General features: G+C 34.4%; 1 protein-coding gene across 3 annotated transcripts in view; it reads left to right on the top strand.

The window, feature by feature from the left end:
- Positions 1-17713, top strand: part of LOC133197587 (protein spire homolog 1-like) — a 32105-nt gene extending 14392 nt beyond the window's left edge. Inside the window, exons 4-14 of one of the 3 annotated variants that reach the window (XM_061333692.1) lie at positions 4843-5034; positions 5948-6103; positions 6415-6501; positions 9912-10026; positions 10543-10649; positions 10767-10863; positions 11113-12995; positions 14987-15121; positions 15263-15364; positions 15705-15805; positions 15891-17713. In XM_061333692.1, coding sequence (XP_061189676.1) covers positions 4843-5034; positions 5948-6103; positions 6415-6501; positions 9912-10026; positions 10543-10649; positions 10767-10863; positions 11113-12995; positions 14987-15121; positions 15263-15364; positions 15705-15805; positions 15891-16230 — 3315 coding nt within the window. In that variant the 3' untranslated portion in view covers positions 16231-17713. The remainder of the gene's footprint in view (positions 1-4842; positions 5035-5947; positions 6104-6414; positions 6502-9911; positions 10027-10542; positions 10650-10766; positions 10864-11112; positions 12996-14986; positions 15122-15262; positions 15365-15704; positions 15806-15890) is intronic. The other 2 variants (XM_061333693.1, XM_061333694.1) reach the window with 2 other exon arrangements.
- The last annotated feature ends 1822 nt before the right edge of the window (positions 17714-19535 follow it).

Consider the following 19535-nt stretch of genomic DNA (forward strand, 5'->3'; position numbering starts at 1 on the left):
GGGTGTTGAGTTTTTCCATTAGCAGCAGATAAACTGAATTAAAATTCCAGGCTTGGGAAAAGACCATATTGATCAGAATTTGGCAACACTAATGAAATGTGGTCAGGTATAGCTAGGAATTGATTGATCATTAAATTCAGGTGTACCCTTCAGTGATTAGGAGGGCTTCAAATTCTGACATGAAATATTTATGTGCCTAGTTTTTCCATGATAAAATTTCATAGATTTTAAGCCTTGTCAATATGGAGATATACATCACGTTAATCAATCATCAACAAAATAGTACATTAATTTCAATGTAGACTAACGGGAAAGGTCATTATAATTAATGTTGATGGTACGGAAATGAACCCCGAGATGAGACAACTGATTAGGGTAGAGGCCCACTCAAATTCCACAAATATTTCGATACAAAAGTTTTAATTTGTTCTCCGTATATGTACCTATATAGAGATGAAATTAGAAAGGCGTTTTCCATCATTGTGATAAATGGGAATGAATTAAACCAGTCCGCAACAGATGGTTGGGACAGTTTATGTTTCCTCTATGAGATTCCACAATTTGACAAGATTGTCTTCCGCTACATATAAAAGAACATCTATGTTAGAAACAATAATTGCCCCTCATCAATCAACAAGTTAAACACAGGTATATAGCCCCACTTAGAAAAGTTAAACATGTCAGATAGTATGGAATGGAGGGCACCTTGCATAAAATATGACCCTTTTAATTGGCCTTATTTTTCAATTCTTCATTGGGGAAATATTCCTTTGCAATTTAGTTTGGTGGGTCTTGGTGACATTACAATTACATAATAACCAAATAGAATTGGACATGACTGTATAAGGAAGATTTGTCGACAAAGATAGCATCTCTGGTTCTTAGATTTACCCTTGTTTGTAAAACAACCTTAAAATGACATTGACTTCACAGTACACATAAAATACATATATATATATATATATATATATATAAAAACAGCTTGCAACTGAAGCATCACATTGCAACTTAGGTATTTAGTGATTATACTCAGGTATATTTATATTACATGGAGAAATAAAATAATTCATTGAAGCAGTACATGCTGACCTTAATTACTTCAGCACCTAGTGAGTGCTAATTGTAAAATTATTCTTGAAATTCTGTACAATTAGCTATCATTGCAATACATGTACAAATTATTTTTTTCATAATTCTTTGGCTGAATATGTACCTAATAATATAAAATATTGGGTATCATCAAAGGTAATTTTGCATGCCAGATTGACTAAATGTAATTGTGTATTAATGCTAGAAAACATGATAGATGAGAAATGCTTTGCCATTTAAAATTTAATATTAATGTTCAAAGATTTTTTTTTTTAAATGTGATCTGAAAGCAATTTTTCAAGGTTAATTTCACCCTTTGGATTGTTACAGAGTGTTTCTAAAAAAGAGACCAAGATATGTGTATTGCTTTTGATGGTACAAAGTCACGCAAAGATATTATTTAGAACAACAGTGAATGTGTATACAACAACATACAGAAGTCCAAAATTAAATTTCAAACTGTTAAAATATAACACTTGTGAATGAGCAACAGTCATAGAATTTTTTTAGATGGAATGTGATTAACATTTTTTCTACATTATCATGATTAAACTAGATTAATACTGGTTAGTCACCAGATTTGTTATAGTTTCTTAACAAATGTGAAAATGAAACCAAGAAAATGAGAAATTAATGTGGTAAAACCATGTTTAATTTTTCGTTTTGTGAAATTGCATATGGAAGCAGATGTGTATGAGTAAGGGTACAATATGTTCACTAAGATAAATTGTCATTTACATGTGTGCACTCGGAGGAAAAAAAAAATTCAATCATGGATTTTCATGTTGTTTCAGACGAGCAGTATTGATTTGACATAGCAGGTTTCACTACATATTAATTAAATCACAAAATCAAAATTCAACTTACATGATGTATTTCAAAAAATGTTTGAATGACCTTGACGAGAAAAATTAGAACTGGGCATAGGGACTTATAAGCCTGTTTTTTTTTTCTTTTTAAGGAGAGTCATATTTATACTACAAGGAAATCATGATACATATAGCAATTGTAAGATTTTTGGAAACAAAATGGACCTAGTCCATGTGGCACTAGCCAGTGACTGTTGAAGCAAGTTTGACATATTCTTTATTATTGATATACAGTTGTATACAAGTTATTTTGATTGTCACATTGAATTGATGGCCTTATTAAATCTTTTTGATTTGTATATGACAGACACAAAAGTATTTCATAATATGCACCTGTAATCTTCTAGCTTTATCAATTTTTAAGAAAAGTCCTAGCTAACACTGGTTATAGATAAGTCCTAGTTAACATTGATTATAGATAAGTCCTAGTTAACATTGATTATAGATAAGTCCTAGTTAACATTGATTATAGATAAGTCCTAGTTAACACTGATTATAGATAAGTCCTAGTTAACACTGATTATAGATAAGTCCTAGCTTAAACACTGATTATAGATAAGTCCTAGCTAACACTGATTATAGATAAGTCCTAGCTAACACTGATTATAGATTAGTCCTAGCTAACACTGATTATAGATAAGTCCTAGCTAACACTGATTATAGATAAGTCCTAGTTAACACTGATTATAGATAAGTCCTAGCTAACACTGATTATAGATAAGTCCTAGTTAACACTGATTATAGATAAGTCCTAGTTAACACTGATTATAGATAAGTCCTAGCTAACACTGATTATAGATAAGTCCTAGCTAACACTGATTATAGATAAGTCCTAGCTAACACTGATTATAGGTAAGTCCTAGCTAACACTGATTATAGATAAGTCCTAGCTAACACTGATTATAGGTAAGTCCTAGCTAACACTGATTATAGGTAAGTCCTAGCTAACACTGATTATAGATAAGACCTAGCTAACACTGATTATAGATAAGTCCTAGCTAACACTGATTATAGATAAGTCCTAGCTAACACTGATTATAGATAAGTCCTAGCTAACACTGATTATAGATAAGTCCTAGCTAACACTGATTATAGATAAGTCCTAGTTAACACTGATTATAGATAAGTCCTAGCTTAAACACTGATTATAGATAAGTCCTAGCTAACACTGATTATAGATAAGTCCTAGCTAACACTGATTATAGATAAGTCCTAGCTAACACTGATTATAGATTAGTCCTAGCTAACACTGATTATAGATAAGTCCTAGCTAACACTGATTATAGATAAGTCCTAGTTAACACTGATTATAGATAAGTCCTAGCTAACACTGATTATAGATAAGTCCTAGTTAACACTGATTATAGATAAGTCCTAGTTAACACTGATTATAGATAAGTCCTAGCTAACACTGATTATAGATAAGTCCTAGCTAACACTGATTATAGATAAGTCCTAGCTAACACTGATTATAGGTAAGTCCTAGCTAACACTGATTATAGATAAGTCCTAGCTAACACTGATTATAGGTAAGTCCTAGCTAACACTGATTATAGGTAAGTCCTAGCTAACACTGATTATAGATAAGACCTAGCTAACACTGATTATAGATAAGTCCTAGCTAACACTGATTATAGATAAGTCCTAGCTAACACTGATTATAGATAAGTCCTAGCTAACACTGATTATAGATAAGTCCTAGCTAACACTGATTATAGATAAGTCCTAGTTAACACTGATTATAGATAAGTCCTAGCTAACACTGATTATAGATAAGTCCTAGCTAACACTGATTATAGATAAGTCCTAGCTAACACTGATTATAGATAAGTTTTTGTCTAAATACAATGTAAAACAGTTTGCAATCTGAGGTATTGCTCATAGTTGTAGATGCACTGTTCTAGGTGTCAGGGGAAATTCATTATCTGGGGAGGGTGGTCCCCCACAAGATCTTGTTTAATCCTGTTGTTCTTCAGTAATCTAGCTGTAGGGGATTTTGTCACCAATCTCAGCTGTCTAAGCGGTTTGTTTGTTTGTACTCCAGTGACCAAATCTCTGGACATTTGGTTCCTGTGTCCACCTTAACAATAAAGTGACCTCATGGTACCACAGAACAATAAGAGGCAATATTTGATTTGTTACACATCAATTTATTTTATTAAGAAATCAGGGATAGGATGAAATTTGATGATTTCATCATAGAATAACCTGAATGTGTTAGGAAATTTTGAATTGATCAGTTCACATATTTTATCAGATTTCAAGAATGTATAATTGCAGGTTGTATGGCAAATACATGTGTGTAATTACCTTTCTTGTCAAACAAAAAAAATCTATGTAAAAAAGAGACAAAGGACATTCCAGTTTTCCAGTATGTTAGCTGTTTTTTGCAGTTCAGTTTATAATGGACCTAGGGAATTGATTATTCAAAAATGGTAAATATACTTCAAGAGAAAAAGATTGATCCCTTGAAGCAGAGAATGTTTAATCTTGATTGGTATGTAATAAACAAACACCAGGACTTCAGGGATTCAGAGCGAGACAAGAATTCCTCAAAGATATTTTTGTTTGCCTGAATATGTCTGAGATATAATCAATTAGACACATACCAAGTACTAAATTCTGTGCTGTATGCCAAATAATTCTGAGTGTGTATTGATATCTTGTTCTATGAATTGTTTTTTTTTTTTAATTCATTCAGTTCATGGCTATTCTAACCACTTTTTAGGTGACCTCTCCCCCCTTTTCCCCATCCATTGATGAAATTAGGGTGGGACGTGTGAGTCTTTGAAAATTATGAATTAGTGTCATCCCTTCTTTTATGATTTTGACATCAAACAACAAATAATGTATTATTCTAATTCCTTATTTGTATGACTTTCAGCTGTGTTCCCAGCACATCTCTAGTGACCTCAATGTGGGCCAGCACTACAAGGCGGTGTGCAAGGCCCTGGTGGCCGAGGCAGAGGAACTCCTCACTTTCCTTAACAGAATCTCCTCAGGCAAGAAACAGCTGGAGAAGGTGGTCCAGGACGAGGACCAGGCCAGACTTGAGGAGCTACAGAGGTCTGATTGGGTAGGTCCCGCATTGTCTAGTTCAGCGGGGTGTGGGTCACAGAGTTATCTCTTCTCAGGATAAAATGGGAAATTTTAATACATTGCTCTTTGGTCATGAGTTGTTGTCACTCGATGTGAGCAAAGATACTTGCAGTGTAGACATAATGGGCTTTTGGAATTTCTTTATCATATGATTTTGGACAGATAAATAAGAATTGTCTTAAATAACAAGAGACTAGTTGAATAATAAATGACCTCATTAAAAAAGCATCACATATATGATATAGGAGAAACTTAAGCCCACAGAATTTTTAATTCCTATTTTCTGATGATGTTTGTGAGGATGCCAACTCAGTGAAACATTTTTAGAGTCTCTATTGATCAAGTGGATTTCTGCATTGTCAGTGTTTTTATTTTTGGTTTGTGCATTCGGTTCATGAAGCTGTAATTATACAGAGAGACCATGGTTTGGGGCTGGAAAGCCTGGCTAATAAGGATATTGATCTCCTGCCACAAAACTGTGAAATCCATTACCTACAAATATACAGTAAATATCAGGGCTATTAATCAGGCAATGCAAAATATTCAGAGAAAATTACATCATGAAATGTATGAATTAATGAATTATCACATAATTGGTAAAGCTTCATGGTGCATTTGTAATATGTACCAGTAGCAATGGGTGAGATGAGAGATTGCCCAAACTGTTTTGAAAGGTTTTGTTTAGTATCTGGTGAAGAACATTGTTTACTGGTAAGATACACTTAGGAAAATCGTCGCCCACGTGGCGCAGTGGTAAGAGTGTTTTTGTAGAGTCGCGGTGTAAGGAGTAGATCCTCACGTCGCGGGTTCGAATCCCACTACGGGATTATAAACTTTCAAAACTTATTTTGTTCAGCAAATACCAATGTAGCATTGTCTCCCTTTTTCAGGCTCGATTATGGGTGCAGATTATGAAAGAACTAAGACGAGGGGTCAGGTTAAAGGCCGTGGAGCACATTACGACACCAACAGAGTATGAGTTAACTCCCTTTGAAATCCTCCTGGACGATATTAAATCTCATCGTTACACACTCAACAAAGTCATGGTAACTATTGAATTTGTTTCTTTAGAAGTGAGAATGAATTATTTTTTTTTTACAAAAAAGTTGCATTATGTTTTATCCTGGCATGAGAGCATGGTATCAGTTGTTTTGGCTATTTCATGTGAGGGTTTATTTTCTATGTTGAGAAGAATTGCATTACATCCCAGATTTTTAAATTTCACTAAAATGTGCTGACCTGCCGTACCCAATTTTGAATACTCATGCATTTCATTTTGTAATAACTGTTGTACATGTATGCAAATATTATTAACACAACATCGTTTGTACACTGAGCATGGTGTGGTCATTTTCAGGTTAATGGAGACATTCCACCCAAAGTGAAGAAAGACGCTCATGCAGTGATCCTTGACTTCATTCGTTCTCGTCCCCCACTACACCCCGTAAGTGTCTATCTTAACATCTAATGTATAACTCATATTCATGTCACCTGTGTGTGTTATATATCATATACTGTACTTGTCCTATTAAGCACCCCAGGGTGCTAAGAAAATTAGAAAAAGGGGTTCTTGGTCCAAGACCATAAACTAAAAAGACTTATGTCAAAATTTTGAATCGAAAAACTTTAAAAATAATTTTGATCATGAACCAAAATTTTCAACATGTTTATGAATGTGAGTTTTATACAAACCTGCAAATTTTTATGCACATATGTTAAATAGAACTCAAGATGTTCAAAGTCAAAATTTTAACTTAAGTCTGTTCTCAGTTTATAATCTTGAGGCTTTATTAGGTCTGGCTGCTATAAAACTTTTGCTGTGTTACAAGACATGTACAGTGTTAAAACAAATAGAAACATACTTTTAAAAACAAATCCCCATCAAAAATGAAGTGGAAAAGGTCGCAGGGAGGCCCTTATAGGGGAAGGGGCACTAAATAGGGTGAATGTGTTTTAGCTCACCTGAGCCGAAGCTCAAGAGAGCTTTTCTGATTGAAGGGTGTCCAGCATCCATCTGTCGTTTCATCTGTTGTCTGTAAACTTGCCACAAAGCATCCTTAGTGAAAGGGATAAAAGTTTGTTCAAATGAAGGGTCACAACCTCTTTCAAGGGGAGATCATAAAGAAATAGTGAAAATTCAATGGAATCTTTTAAAAATCTTATCAATAACCACAGGGCCAGAAAAGATGAAATTTATGTGAAAGCTTTATTACAAAGTGTAGATTCAAATTTGTTCAAATCATGATCCCCAGGGATAGAGGGCAAAAACAGGCAATCAAAGTTTTTTCACTGGAATACATATAGGAAGAATGTTTAAGAATCTTTTTCTTAAGAACAGTAAAGCCATGTTTATTCATATTCATATGGAAGCACCCTCAAGAAGTGTACATTCAAGTTTGTTCAAATCATGATCATGGGGTAGGTACTTGGGGCCACAATGGGCAATCAAATCTTCTTCTCAAGAAAGAAAAGCTATGATTAGTCATTATTATATGGACGCATCCTCAGGTAGTGTAGATTTAAATTTGCTGAAATCATGACCCCCTCCCCTTCCCCTCTGTGTGTGTGTGGAGGGGGGGGGGGTGCACTTAAATATTTTAACTTTTCAATACTGAACTGATTTCTTTCTCTAGCCAGTCCTCAGATGAGCAATATGGCCCATGGGCCTCTTGTTAAAATTATTTTTATACTACCTGTAATGTAGGAATGTTCTGGGATCACTGTGTCTGCCTGTTCATCTTTTTTCCATCTAAAGTGGAATCCAAACCAAATTTGCAAATATGGTGCATCTCTGGATACTTATTAATAATGAGATGTGTGATCTTTTATTTGTAGTGCCTCAGGGGTATTGCTACCATAAGGACAACTCTAGTTTAATTACATTAAAATAAATCTCAATACTCTTCATGAGTATTTTCCCCATGATATTTTGTCATACTCAAATCTGACCATATTCGTTATGAAACAGATTCAGGATAGTCATATATCCCCTGAAAACTTTGTCCAATTTCAGCATATTGTAATAATACAATGAGGCAAAAATTTCTTAACAGATAGAAATTTTTCTAATGCTTTAATAAAGTTATCAACATTATATCAAAAGTTTGTTACATTTCTATTAGGATAATACTATGTTTAGCATGATACAGTAGTACATGTACCGTTATGTATGAGTGGACTCAGTCACAAGTTATAAGAACTTCTAGTTACATTATCATAAACTATTGAAACACTTAATTAACAGTATTACACAGAATTGTTGTTGACTATTTATGTCACTGTTAACCTACGAACAATATCCTGACAGACTATAACAGATATATACACATTGTAGTTTGACCAGTAATGACCACTGATTACTATAAAACACCTGTCTGACTGACCACTACTGATGGTTTTCTGTGTCCACTACATTTTGGTTTATGTGATGTTTGAGGTTATAGATGGAACTTATGAATTATAGGAATTGTTTGTTGTTCTTAACTGCATGTGATTTATTTGTTGAATTTGAAATTTGGATTGTGTTTTTGGCTATATTTAAATTATTGTAAATAAACATTTATATAGGTATACATAGACACATTTGGTTTCAAGTCCAGCAGTTTAATTCCTAACAAAAATAAGGGTATACTGACTGATGAACAACTATGTAATAATTATAATACCAGCTGTAACATGATAAGTGTTTTAACATCAACAATTAATGTTTAAAAGAGTAACAATTCTGAAATCTGCCAGTTCACAGACAAAGTATAGACATCTGTTCTGTAGAGGTTAGAATCTGTCTTATCTGGAGAGATCAGACAATAGCCAGGCTCTACCAGGGTGAAGCAGTAACGCTGTGTATTGTCAGGGGTTTAGGGAGGGATCTTAGTAACTCCAGAATCCTCTGTAGTGATTTTGGAAATGTTAACCTCTTTACCCCATCCTGTTTCATTGCTAGAAAATGGTGGCATGTCCCCAGAACAGGTAAAAGACATGGCTGTCTCCAGATTTATTGTATATGCATTTGCATGCCTGTACTGTCATTGGTTGTGTGTTTTTAAACTCAATATCACAAGGAAGCTTTTTCTGAGTATTAGACATATTACTTTAGCTTTTCAGGTAGGACATTTGTTAAAAGATGGCAGAAAATCATTTATCAAGGTGCCATCCTTGACTTCAAATTTTTAGGTTGCTTGAATCTGTCCATATTCATCCTAGTGCCACAATGGTGTACAATCCTACAAGCATGAAACTTCTTTTAATTCATATGTGAGAGCTATCATGTAGATTTAATACATTGACAGCTGACAAGCATCATTAAAACAAAAATCTATCACCTTATAGAGCAGTATGTCATTGGTGTCAAAGGCAGCCATGCAGTTAGCCTTGAAATAGAATTTATTACATTATTCAAATGTGATTGACATATCTTGCAGTGGTAATGCATTAATAAAATTGTTAAAGTACACTGATTTTAGTATGTGTGCAACAAGTTGTTTTCTTCACAATTTTTTTTTAGCACACCATTAGAAAAAATGGATGTAGGAAATGTTAAACACAGACAGGCTGGAAATAAGCTGTTCATTTTCAAGTGTGAAAAAAAGATTCTCTCAGCAAATCAAATTGTTTACAATGAAATTGCTCTGCAAAATGTCATTATTTAAAACAACTACTGTAATAATGTAACAACCAAGCTATAGCAGCACCTAGGAGTTCTTATGTTTGAAAAAAAAATGATATGAAATAGAAGGTTGTGGTACAAGTCAAACAACAGACAATGGTATTACATGTACCAGTAATTATGGATACCATAGGAAAGACAAGCGTGGAGGTAATTCATTCTTGATGGTTGACAATCTTCTATTGTAGGTGAAAAAGAGAGTGTTGAATTCCCCACCCAAGATAGAACTGCAGCCTCGGGAACAGATCTTACAAGAAATCAGGTCAAAACCCAAACTGAGGCCAGCCAAAGAGAGGAAAATAGGTAGGGCAGGGAAATAAATCCAGGAGAAACTATAGATCACCAAATTTTTGTGTCACCTTATTTTCCTGTTACCAGTGTTTGGTATTTATAAGCAAGACAAAATTTTCACGAAATCTGTTAATGTAAAGTTATAATAATATAATATAATCCTTAACAATACAGATGTGTGTGAGATTGAAATATTCACAAGCAGATGGTCTTGGTAATTATGTAAAAAAAAGTTTACAAGAATAAAGAAAATGATTTAAGTTTATACATGTTAGTCAAGGTTATATTGATATCTGTTCAAGGTAGAAAAAGATTGGGGGGGGGGGGGGGGGGGGGGGGCATTGACTGATTTGTTAGCCATTGATTTGCAATATATAAATTAAAATCAAAGAAAGAGCTAGGGGGGGGGGGGGGGGGGGAGTAACTCATTTTGTTATTTTTTTATGGAGTTGGAGCATGCTCATTGCTGGCTTCCAAACATGGGAGTGGTATTGTCAAAAGTTAGATAACTCCTGCTTTTTTTTTCAGTGGAAACTTCGAGGACAAAGCTAAATAATGAGGATGAGGAGGAATGTCCTCAGCCGGTCAGGAAGGTCATCAAGCCAGACTTCACACTCTTCCTCGACAGTTTTGATGTAAGTTCAGGGATGAAGCTTCAGAACATTGTTTTAATAAGGGAAGAAATGTTGGCTAACTGTGTTTAAGTGTACTCTCCATTGATGTTCATTATTGTATTTTTTGTTTGGCTTTAGGAATCTGAGAATGATAATGACTCCAGCATGGGATCCTCCCACTCAAGTATCAGCTCTCCCTCTCCAGAAAAAGACAGCACCAGATGGCGAAGGGCCGGTAAACTGTCACTGCATTGATTCAGAAAAACAATTATATACATTAACTGAGTTCTAGTGATATACATATACATTAACTGAGTTCTAGTGATTTATGTTTCATACTGTAGATGCATATATAGTAAAACTAAAAAGCTCAGTAATTGGAGACTGTAAATTAAATAGTTCGGTGGTACAATAATGACTTGTTCATCAACAGAGTTTTAGATAAGAAGTTAGATAAACTGATGAAAAGCCTCATGTCTTTCAGTTGTACGTGATGTAGCTACCACTGAACGCCATGGTAACCTCGAACGTCGTCACACAATCATGGTCTGTGAGTCACCCCAGGTATTTCCCTCTACCCCCCGCAGCACAGCCCAGCTACAAGTAGATGCCACAGAACATAAATTGCATGAGTCTCGTGGCAAATTGAGACGATCTGCCCCTGTGTCTAAGTCTCGTGCATGTGTGAATGATGTCAGACAGAAAAGAATGTCTCTTCCATTGCATGGCATTCATGAAGAAGACAGTGTTGAGTTTAGGTCCTTGCATGATCCTGCATGTGGTTTTAATTCTGTTTCTGAGGAGAATGATATATCTGAAGATTATGTTTTTGATAGATCTCAGGGTTTACGCATGCCTATAACTCGCTCTCAGTATCAGAGTTTGAAAAGATCGGCAACCATTACCGAATCAGGAAGCAGTTCACAAACTATTTCAAAATCAAAAAGTTCAGATGTTAAAGAAAGACCCCGCCCTATGGTAAGGGCAAGGAGTATTTCAGACATGAAACCGTCAGTACTTGTGAGAGCAAGGAATGTTCCAAGATCTCAACATGCTAATGAAGTTTCCTCACAAAAGATTGACATCAAGGAAGGTGACAAACCTAAGACAACAGAGTTAGAAGACAGTTCTCCAAAGCCAAAACCAAGACCAGCACCAAGGACTTCCATTACAAGGAGTAATTCATTGTTAACAAGACCACAGTCAGACTCTGAAACCAAAGAAGTAGACAGTGACTCCACAAGGTCTCGTGTGATTTCTGATAGAGAAAGCAGTAAAGTTATTCCTAAAGGACACTCAAGTGTAGCTGAATTAAAAGTAAGGAGGAAATCTTCAGAAACTTTGTCCTCAGTGGAGGGAGAGACTTCAGGTGAAAGAGTTCGAAGGTCATCTAGACACAGTGAAAAATCTCCGAATCGACGCAGTGACAAATCACCAAGTCGACGCAGTGATAAATCGCCAAGACGACGGACTTCAGAAGGATCAGGAGAGGAGTCATCAAGAAGACATCATCGTGAATCTTCTCCATCCAGCAGAAGACACAGAGATTCATCATCACCCAGCAGACGACACAAGGAATCTCACCACAAAGAAGAGTCACCACGGCGACACAGAAGAGAAGGAAGGGATGAAAGTGTTCATAGTGAGGTTGTGAAATCTGACGGCCGCTCACATCATAGTCACAGACACAGAAGGAGGTCTGAAGAGGAAGCAACTCAGCAAAATACAGAAAGTGATAAATTCCTTAGACAATCAAAAGACAGAGTTCCACTTCGACGATCCACACATGTCAGTGGAGAAGGACAAAGTGAAAGATCTGTAACACCAGACAGGAAATCCAGTAGTGATAAAGGCCATAATAATGACCTGGAATCTCCAAAGCCGGAAGTGAAAGTGAGGAGGTCTGTTCAGTTAAATCACAGTGAGGAGGGTGAGAAGCCCTCGGTTCAGTTGACTCCTCTATCGCCAGTGATATCATCAGCTGAGCCGGTGCAGAGACGAAGTAAACTTCAGGCTGTAAATAGGTCTCAGAGTCAAAGGAACTTTTATCGTCACTCCACAGACTTTAGTGGTAGCAGTGCAATAATTCCAGAGGTGAATACATCAACCTCTACCCCTGTCAGTAGGGGAATAATGCTTGGGCGGTATCGGAAGGAAGCAGAGGAGTTACTGAAGCCCATCCACCAGGAAGAGGAAGTGAATTCAGAAATCCCAGATAAAGTGAAAGACAGGGAGAGTCCCGAACGCTCGCCTAAGTTGTCGGAGTTGAATGTGTCTGAGTTGCTTCATGTAAGTGACAGCCCCATGTTTGGGGCTGTGTCTACTAACGGTGTTCCTTCCTCCTCATCTACAGACTCTGACTCAGCTGTGAGTATCTAATGCTTGCTATTGACAACCTCTCTCCTAGAAACACCAACTACCTCATTTCTATCTGTATAGGCCAAAAACGTAGAGTCTCTCTTCTGAGATCATTATTAAATCTCTTTTGATATCTGACAGTCAGAATAAAAGATTTAGAATTTAAATTCTTTGAAGTAATGTAAAATGATGTTCGTGTTTCTAGGAACTCATCCAATCAACATTTTATAGAATTTATTTTAATTTTTTTTTTTTTGGGGGGGGGGGGGGGATTTAGATAATATTAAGGGATCCATGCTAAAATCACAAATTTATAGTTTTATTCATTTAGGCACAATTCAGTTTTTATCTTGTAAAAATGTTTTTTCATTTAAAAAAAAATCTAGTATAAATTGTTGATTGGATTAAAAGAAAAAAATGTCTGGAAAATAAATTTACTGGGAAGAACTTAATTCAGAAAGGATTTTGAATTTAAAATTATCTAGTATTGAGCATATGTTGTGCATATGAACAGGCTAATAACAGTGCTACAAGTTATTTTCCAGAAGTTCAGAACAAAAAGCTGGTTTGTCAAGGGTCAATGAAAGTTTTTATATTTTTATTTTCAGTCAAATTATCAGCAGCATATTGTCAAATACTTACAATTCATATTGGTAATGTGTTTGTTTTTTTTAAAAATAAGTAATATATATTTAAATTTATAACATAGATGTTGTTTAGGTGTTGTTTAATATACATATCTGGTATACATGTTCCAGTGATTACTTTTCTAAAAACATTTTAGAATTTTTTTTTAAATTCAAGAGTTTAGAGATCTTTTTGGTAGAAATAAATACAAAAGAACACTAAAATGGGAAAAGGGTATTTTAAAATAAATTTTGTATAATATAATCACAAAATATTTTGGAGATTTAATTAAAAAAAAAAGTTTTCTTCATTGGCCCTTTACCCTCCTCTTTACTAGGGTAGAGGCGAATTCTTATTCTTCAGTCTGTGTAGATGTAGGCTTATACACGAGTCAGTTAACTGTTAGATATATAGTTTTTTCAGACTCTGCACTAGTGCATTTGATATTTTTAAGCAAACAAATATGAGATATATTTTAGTTATTAGCATGATAGTATAACAATTACAATGCTATCCCTCATTTTTTGATACATTTTTCATTTTCATCAATTCATTTTTTTTAGTTCATTCCATTTTATATTATATATCTTAATCAGTTATACTTTATAATTTGAAAATTATTTCATCTAGTAACATTTTTTTCTCTGCTCTAATGAAAGTTTCATTTTTTGATTATTTATCACGCATCAAAATTTACAATTCCTTTTTATTCATTATTTTCCATTTATGTTCATAGCATGGCTTTGGAGTGCACAACCTTTGGTCAATGTTAACCTTATAATAAGTGTATTTTGTGAATTAAGTCAACATTGTAATGTTGTTGAACTTGTTTTTTAATTCAATTAACTTATTTTAAATTCTTGATTAACATGAACTTGATAACAAATAACATTCAGTGAGTTAAGAATTAATGCCACATTTTTGCACTAGATGGAACAGATAAATTAAAAATGTATGAAGCGCTATGATGTCACACAATGTCATAATAAAATTTTATGATTAATTTTATTGACTTTATGAATGTCCACAATTTTCTAACTTTGACAACTGAGCTGGATTAATTTCACACTGGATTTGTGGTTTTTGTTAAATGGAAACTTGAGTTATATTATTGTTTATTGAGTTATAAAATTATGAATTGCAGATAAATAAAATAATTTTTAAAAAATATCATGAAGTGAAATTTGAATTTAGTTTTTTTGAGATGGTTTTGGAATAATTAAACTCAAGTTTCAGTTTTGTTTCCTGGAGGGTTTAAGTAATGAAACCTTCTAACAGCACAAATCATCTTCCATCCAGGGAACACTCATACAAAACCATAAAATACCTCTGCAATAATGCTTAATAAGTTTATGTCTTTGATCTTTAAATAGAAGTGGAAACATCCCATTGAGTGTTTGTCCTTGACCTTAGAGGAGGTCACTCACATCCGACAGGTGTTAACAAAGGCTGAGCTGGAGACGTTAATTACCAACCATGAAATGTACAATCTGGTGTCCAAAGGAAAGGTAAAATCCTCCCCCCCCCCCAATCCCCTTTCCTACAAAAAATGATAATGTCAGAATGCATCTGTCTCTCTCTTTTCTCTCAATATAGTTTTGGGGGAAAAAATTAATACACTGTATTCTAATTGATTTTTTATATGACAGGTGTGTTTTACCTGTAAGTTGGTGAAATTTTCCATGTTTGGTCAATGGGGAACACGATGTAAGATCTGTAAACGCAATGTGTGTAACAACTGTCTCAGAAAGGTAGGTAACTCTGATGTGACTCGGAGATATGCCCAAAGTCAAAGGAGTAAAATATACATTTCCAGGAAAATTTATCATGTTTTTTTTTTTTAGTGAAACAGGGTACAGAGATGAAATAATGTTTCAAATTTCTTAAATGTTATTTTCATATGATATATAAAATTTTCTACAAAGGACATATTTTTTTTTATTGCTAAGCTCTGAAAGTTTTATGGGGTCATGGTAGTTTTAAACTCTGAAAGGAATTAATAAAGGTTGCAGCAACTTGAAATGTACATACTAAATTTTGTAATAATTATGTACATATATATATATATAATAATGTGGGTGTGTATTTCAGATGAACATTCCTACAGAACACTTCCAGAATATTCCTGTACACACCCTCAGTCCTATCCCGCTTAGTCAGGATATCCTTGACGTCCTCAAAGTCTATGAAAGGTAGGGAAAAAAACCTGACTCACTAAATAATTAAACTGAGTCTCGTCATACATGTACATACTGAAATATTCCTTTTAATTTACAGCACTGGGTCTGTTCCACACACACCTTGCTCAGAACGGAAGGCTCAACCTGAGATAGAGAATGTGACGCCAAAACGGAAATCCCTACAGAGGTCCCACACAATAGGGGCGGGGTCAGCCCCCGCTCTGCCAAACAAGAACCTGCTGAAGGGTCCCCAGATGAGTGTGTGTTGTGACTGTAAATCCATGATCATGGAGATCATTCGCTCCAGTAGGACTTCTATTGCTCGTATTAATAAGGGACAGGGAACTCCGCCCAGCCCCGACCAGGAAGAGGAAAAGGGGGAGGGGCTTAATCTTTCCACATTGTCTCTCAATATCAAGCAGTTTTTCAATAAGTGAAATGAAAATGACCTAACTGTTGATATGTGTTTTAATGATCTGTGCAATTTTTAAATTTATAAACATTTTTTCAGTCTAAATTGTAAATAAACAAAAATTTGTAATCAAATACAGATGTCTTCCTGTAAATTTTATCATTTTAAATCATTGCTATGAAATTATAGCATGAAACATATAATGCACGTGAGTCATTATTTTATTTGGTATTCTTAATTTGTTCATTGATTACCCAATATCATTATGAAAAATTTCAGAAAGATTATAGAAATTCTGAATGAGATTAAGTAAGGCTTAGAATGATATTACATACACTAATCAGAGATATTATGATAAAAGGTCAAACTAATTGTAGATTATACTAAATTAAAATCTTGTCAGTTTCTTAAGTCATTTTGACGTGCCATGTGTTATGGTATTTCCCTTGTCTATTTATAGCTGTGATCTACCTCTATTTTTTTACTTTTTTAACCAAGTTAACAAAAACATGCATTTATTATTAAAAATGCTGTAACAAATACATGCAATTGATAAATGTTACTAATTAATAAATATTGTAGTTGAGTAATTCATATCTGTGAGATAGGGGAAAAAAAGAGTCTTTAAATAAAAATCATTTGTTTTGAAGTACATGCCACAAGACCTTTTATATTCATGAAATGGAAGTATTTATTTCATAAGGATGACTGAATGTAGTTAATAAACATAGTGTAAATATTTTTTTAAAATAATAGCTATGTGCCAAGGAGTTTCGTATGTTACATGAATGATTGAAAATGTAAAGTTTATGAATGAACACTTATTTATAGCCAGAGCTGTTGCATTTAGTATCTCCATTGTGTTCTTGCTCTCCTCAATATATCTGTTGAAAATATGCTTTAAGCATTTATACACCTTTTTTAAATCCATTTGGTGATAGAACTACTATAGAAAGAATATATGTACCATTATGTAACTTTCCTGACTATCTTAACCTTCCTTTTTTTAGAAATTTTAAAATACTGAAACGATTATAGTTACTATGTAGAACACAACCAATTGAACAAATCCACATTTTGACCTTTACATAGAATTTGTCTCATTCATTTTTCTACTCACTAAAAATGTTGACATTATTTTAGGTTTAAAAATTTGTTTAACTATGAAAGCTTTAAAAGATTCCATCCACTGTAAGATATGTATATATATAGTTTTATAGTGTACACTTATTTATTTACACAACTATACTGTAGCTTTAATTATATCAGTCCTACAGACTTCTGTGAAGCTAAGGAAAGGACTCTGTTTCTGAGTTTTAAAGTTGGAACACAGTTTACACCATATTCTAGCATTTTGTTACAGATTTTGTTTTCATATTAATTCTGCGACTGTATGAAACAGCTCTATCTGATGTTAGCAATAATAAGCTGTTAATCCAGCAATAATTATGAAACAAGTGTAAATCATGTTTTAAGACTTTGTATATTAAACTGTTTTAAAACACTAAGGTTTGTTGTGGTCAATATTAGTTAACCAGGTTCAATCAAGGGTGTACAGGGATTTACCCTGTGTTTTATTCCATACACCCTGAGGCCGAAGGTTGTATGGAATATAACCCGGGGTAAATCCCCGTACACCCTTGATTGGACCTGGACCTGTTACAAACTACATAGGAAATAATGATCTTTACTCCATCTCTGTATACTCTACAAAATTTGTTATGTTGATGCCCTTCCCAAAAACTGTTAATTACCCTCATCAATTTTGTCAAAATATACTGTAGAAGCACATTTCATGGGGATAAAATTTCATTGATTTGTGATGTAAAATAGTTTAGTGGGCATTTTATTTCATTGTTTTGAAAGTAACCCTATTCAATGCCGGTACATAGTCGTAAAAAATTTCGTGTGGGATTTAATTTCGTTGATAATTCTTAACAACGAAATAAAGGAAATTTAATCCCTCACGAATATTTCTGCTTTTACAGTATGTTTAATATAAAAGCTTTAACTATTGCATAAGTGGACAGGTATTCTCTAGTAATAAACCACTGGCCTTGTGATGCCAACCTTGCTCTACAGTGAACAGGTATTCTCTAATAATGACAACAATTCACCGTAAGTTGTCAGCCTAATTGTACTGTGAACAGGTATTCTCTAGTAATGACAACAATTGACCTTAAGTTGTCAGCCTAATTGTTCAATGGACAGGTATTCTCTTGTAATGACAACCACTAACCATAAGTCGTCAACCTACTAGCTATAGAATTGTAGCGTTATGGTTTTATATTTTAGTCTTTGACCATAATGCTACAGATCCCGGCGTAAAGCAAATATGGTGCAATTCACGGTGCAATATTTTCTGCGCACGGCTGGGGATGTATTTCTCCACTTCCCAGCATTGGTCAATCAACGACATTTTATTCCTTAATTCTAAGACATATTCTATAACCAACCTGTATATTTTATCCACTTCCTAACCCTTTCTAGTCATCTCTTCAGACCATTAAACTCGCTTGTAAATTTGTTTTTGGATGGCATAAAATTCACAACAAGCGAGTTTATTGGTCTGTAGAGATGACTACAAAGGGTTAGGAGGTGGATAAAATATACAGGTTGGTTATAGAATATGTATAAAATTAGGGAATGAAAGATTGTTGATTGACCAATGCTAGAAAATGGCAAAATACATCCCCAAAGTGAGAAAAAAAATTTCTGTAAATTGCAACATATTTGCATTATGGGATATTACGTAGCGTTATGATCAAAGAATAAAATATAAAACCATAATGCTACAGTTCTGAAGCTATCAACCTACATTTAACTGTGCAGTGGACAAGTTTTCTCTAGTAATGACAACCACTTATCTTAAGTTGTCAGCCTAACTGTACAGTGGACAGGTATTCTGTAGTAATGACAACCACTGACCTTAAGTTGTCAACCTAACTCTGCAGTGGAAAGGTATTCTATAGAAATAACCACTGACCTTAAGTTGTCAGCCTAACTGTACAGTGGACAGGTATTCTCTAGCAATGACAACCACTGACCTTATAAGTTGTCAACCTAACTCTGCAGTGGAAAGGTATTCTCTAGTAATGACAACCACTGACCTTAAGTTGTCAACCTAACTCTACAGTGGACAGGTATTCTGTAGTAATGACAACGACTGACCTAAAGTTGTCAACCTGACTGTACAGTGGACAGGTATTCTCTAGTAATGACAACCACTGAACTTAAGTTGTCAACCTAACCGTACAGTTGATTGATATTCTCTAGTAATGACAACCATTGACCTAAAGTTGTCAGCCTAACTGTACATTGGACAGGTAT

This window comes from Saccostrea echinata, unplaced genomic scaffold (genome assembly GCF_033153115.1).
Source record: "Saccostrea echinata isolate AGI-Se365-2 ecotype Australia unplaced genomic scaffold, CSIRO_AGI_Sech_v1 ptg000030l, whole genome shotgun sequence".
Classification (NCBI taxonomy): Eukaryota; Metazoa; Mollusca; class Bivalvia; order Ostreida; family Ostreidae; genus Saccostrea; species Saccostrea echinata.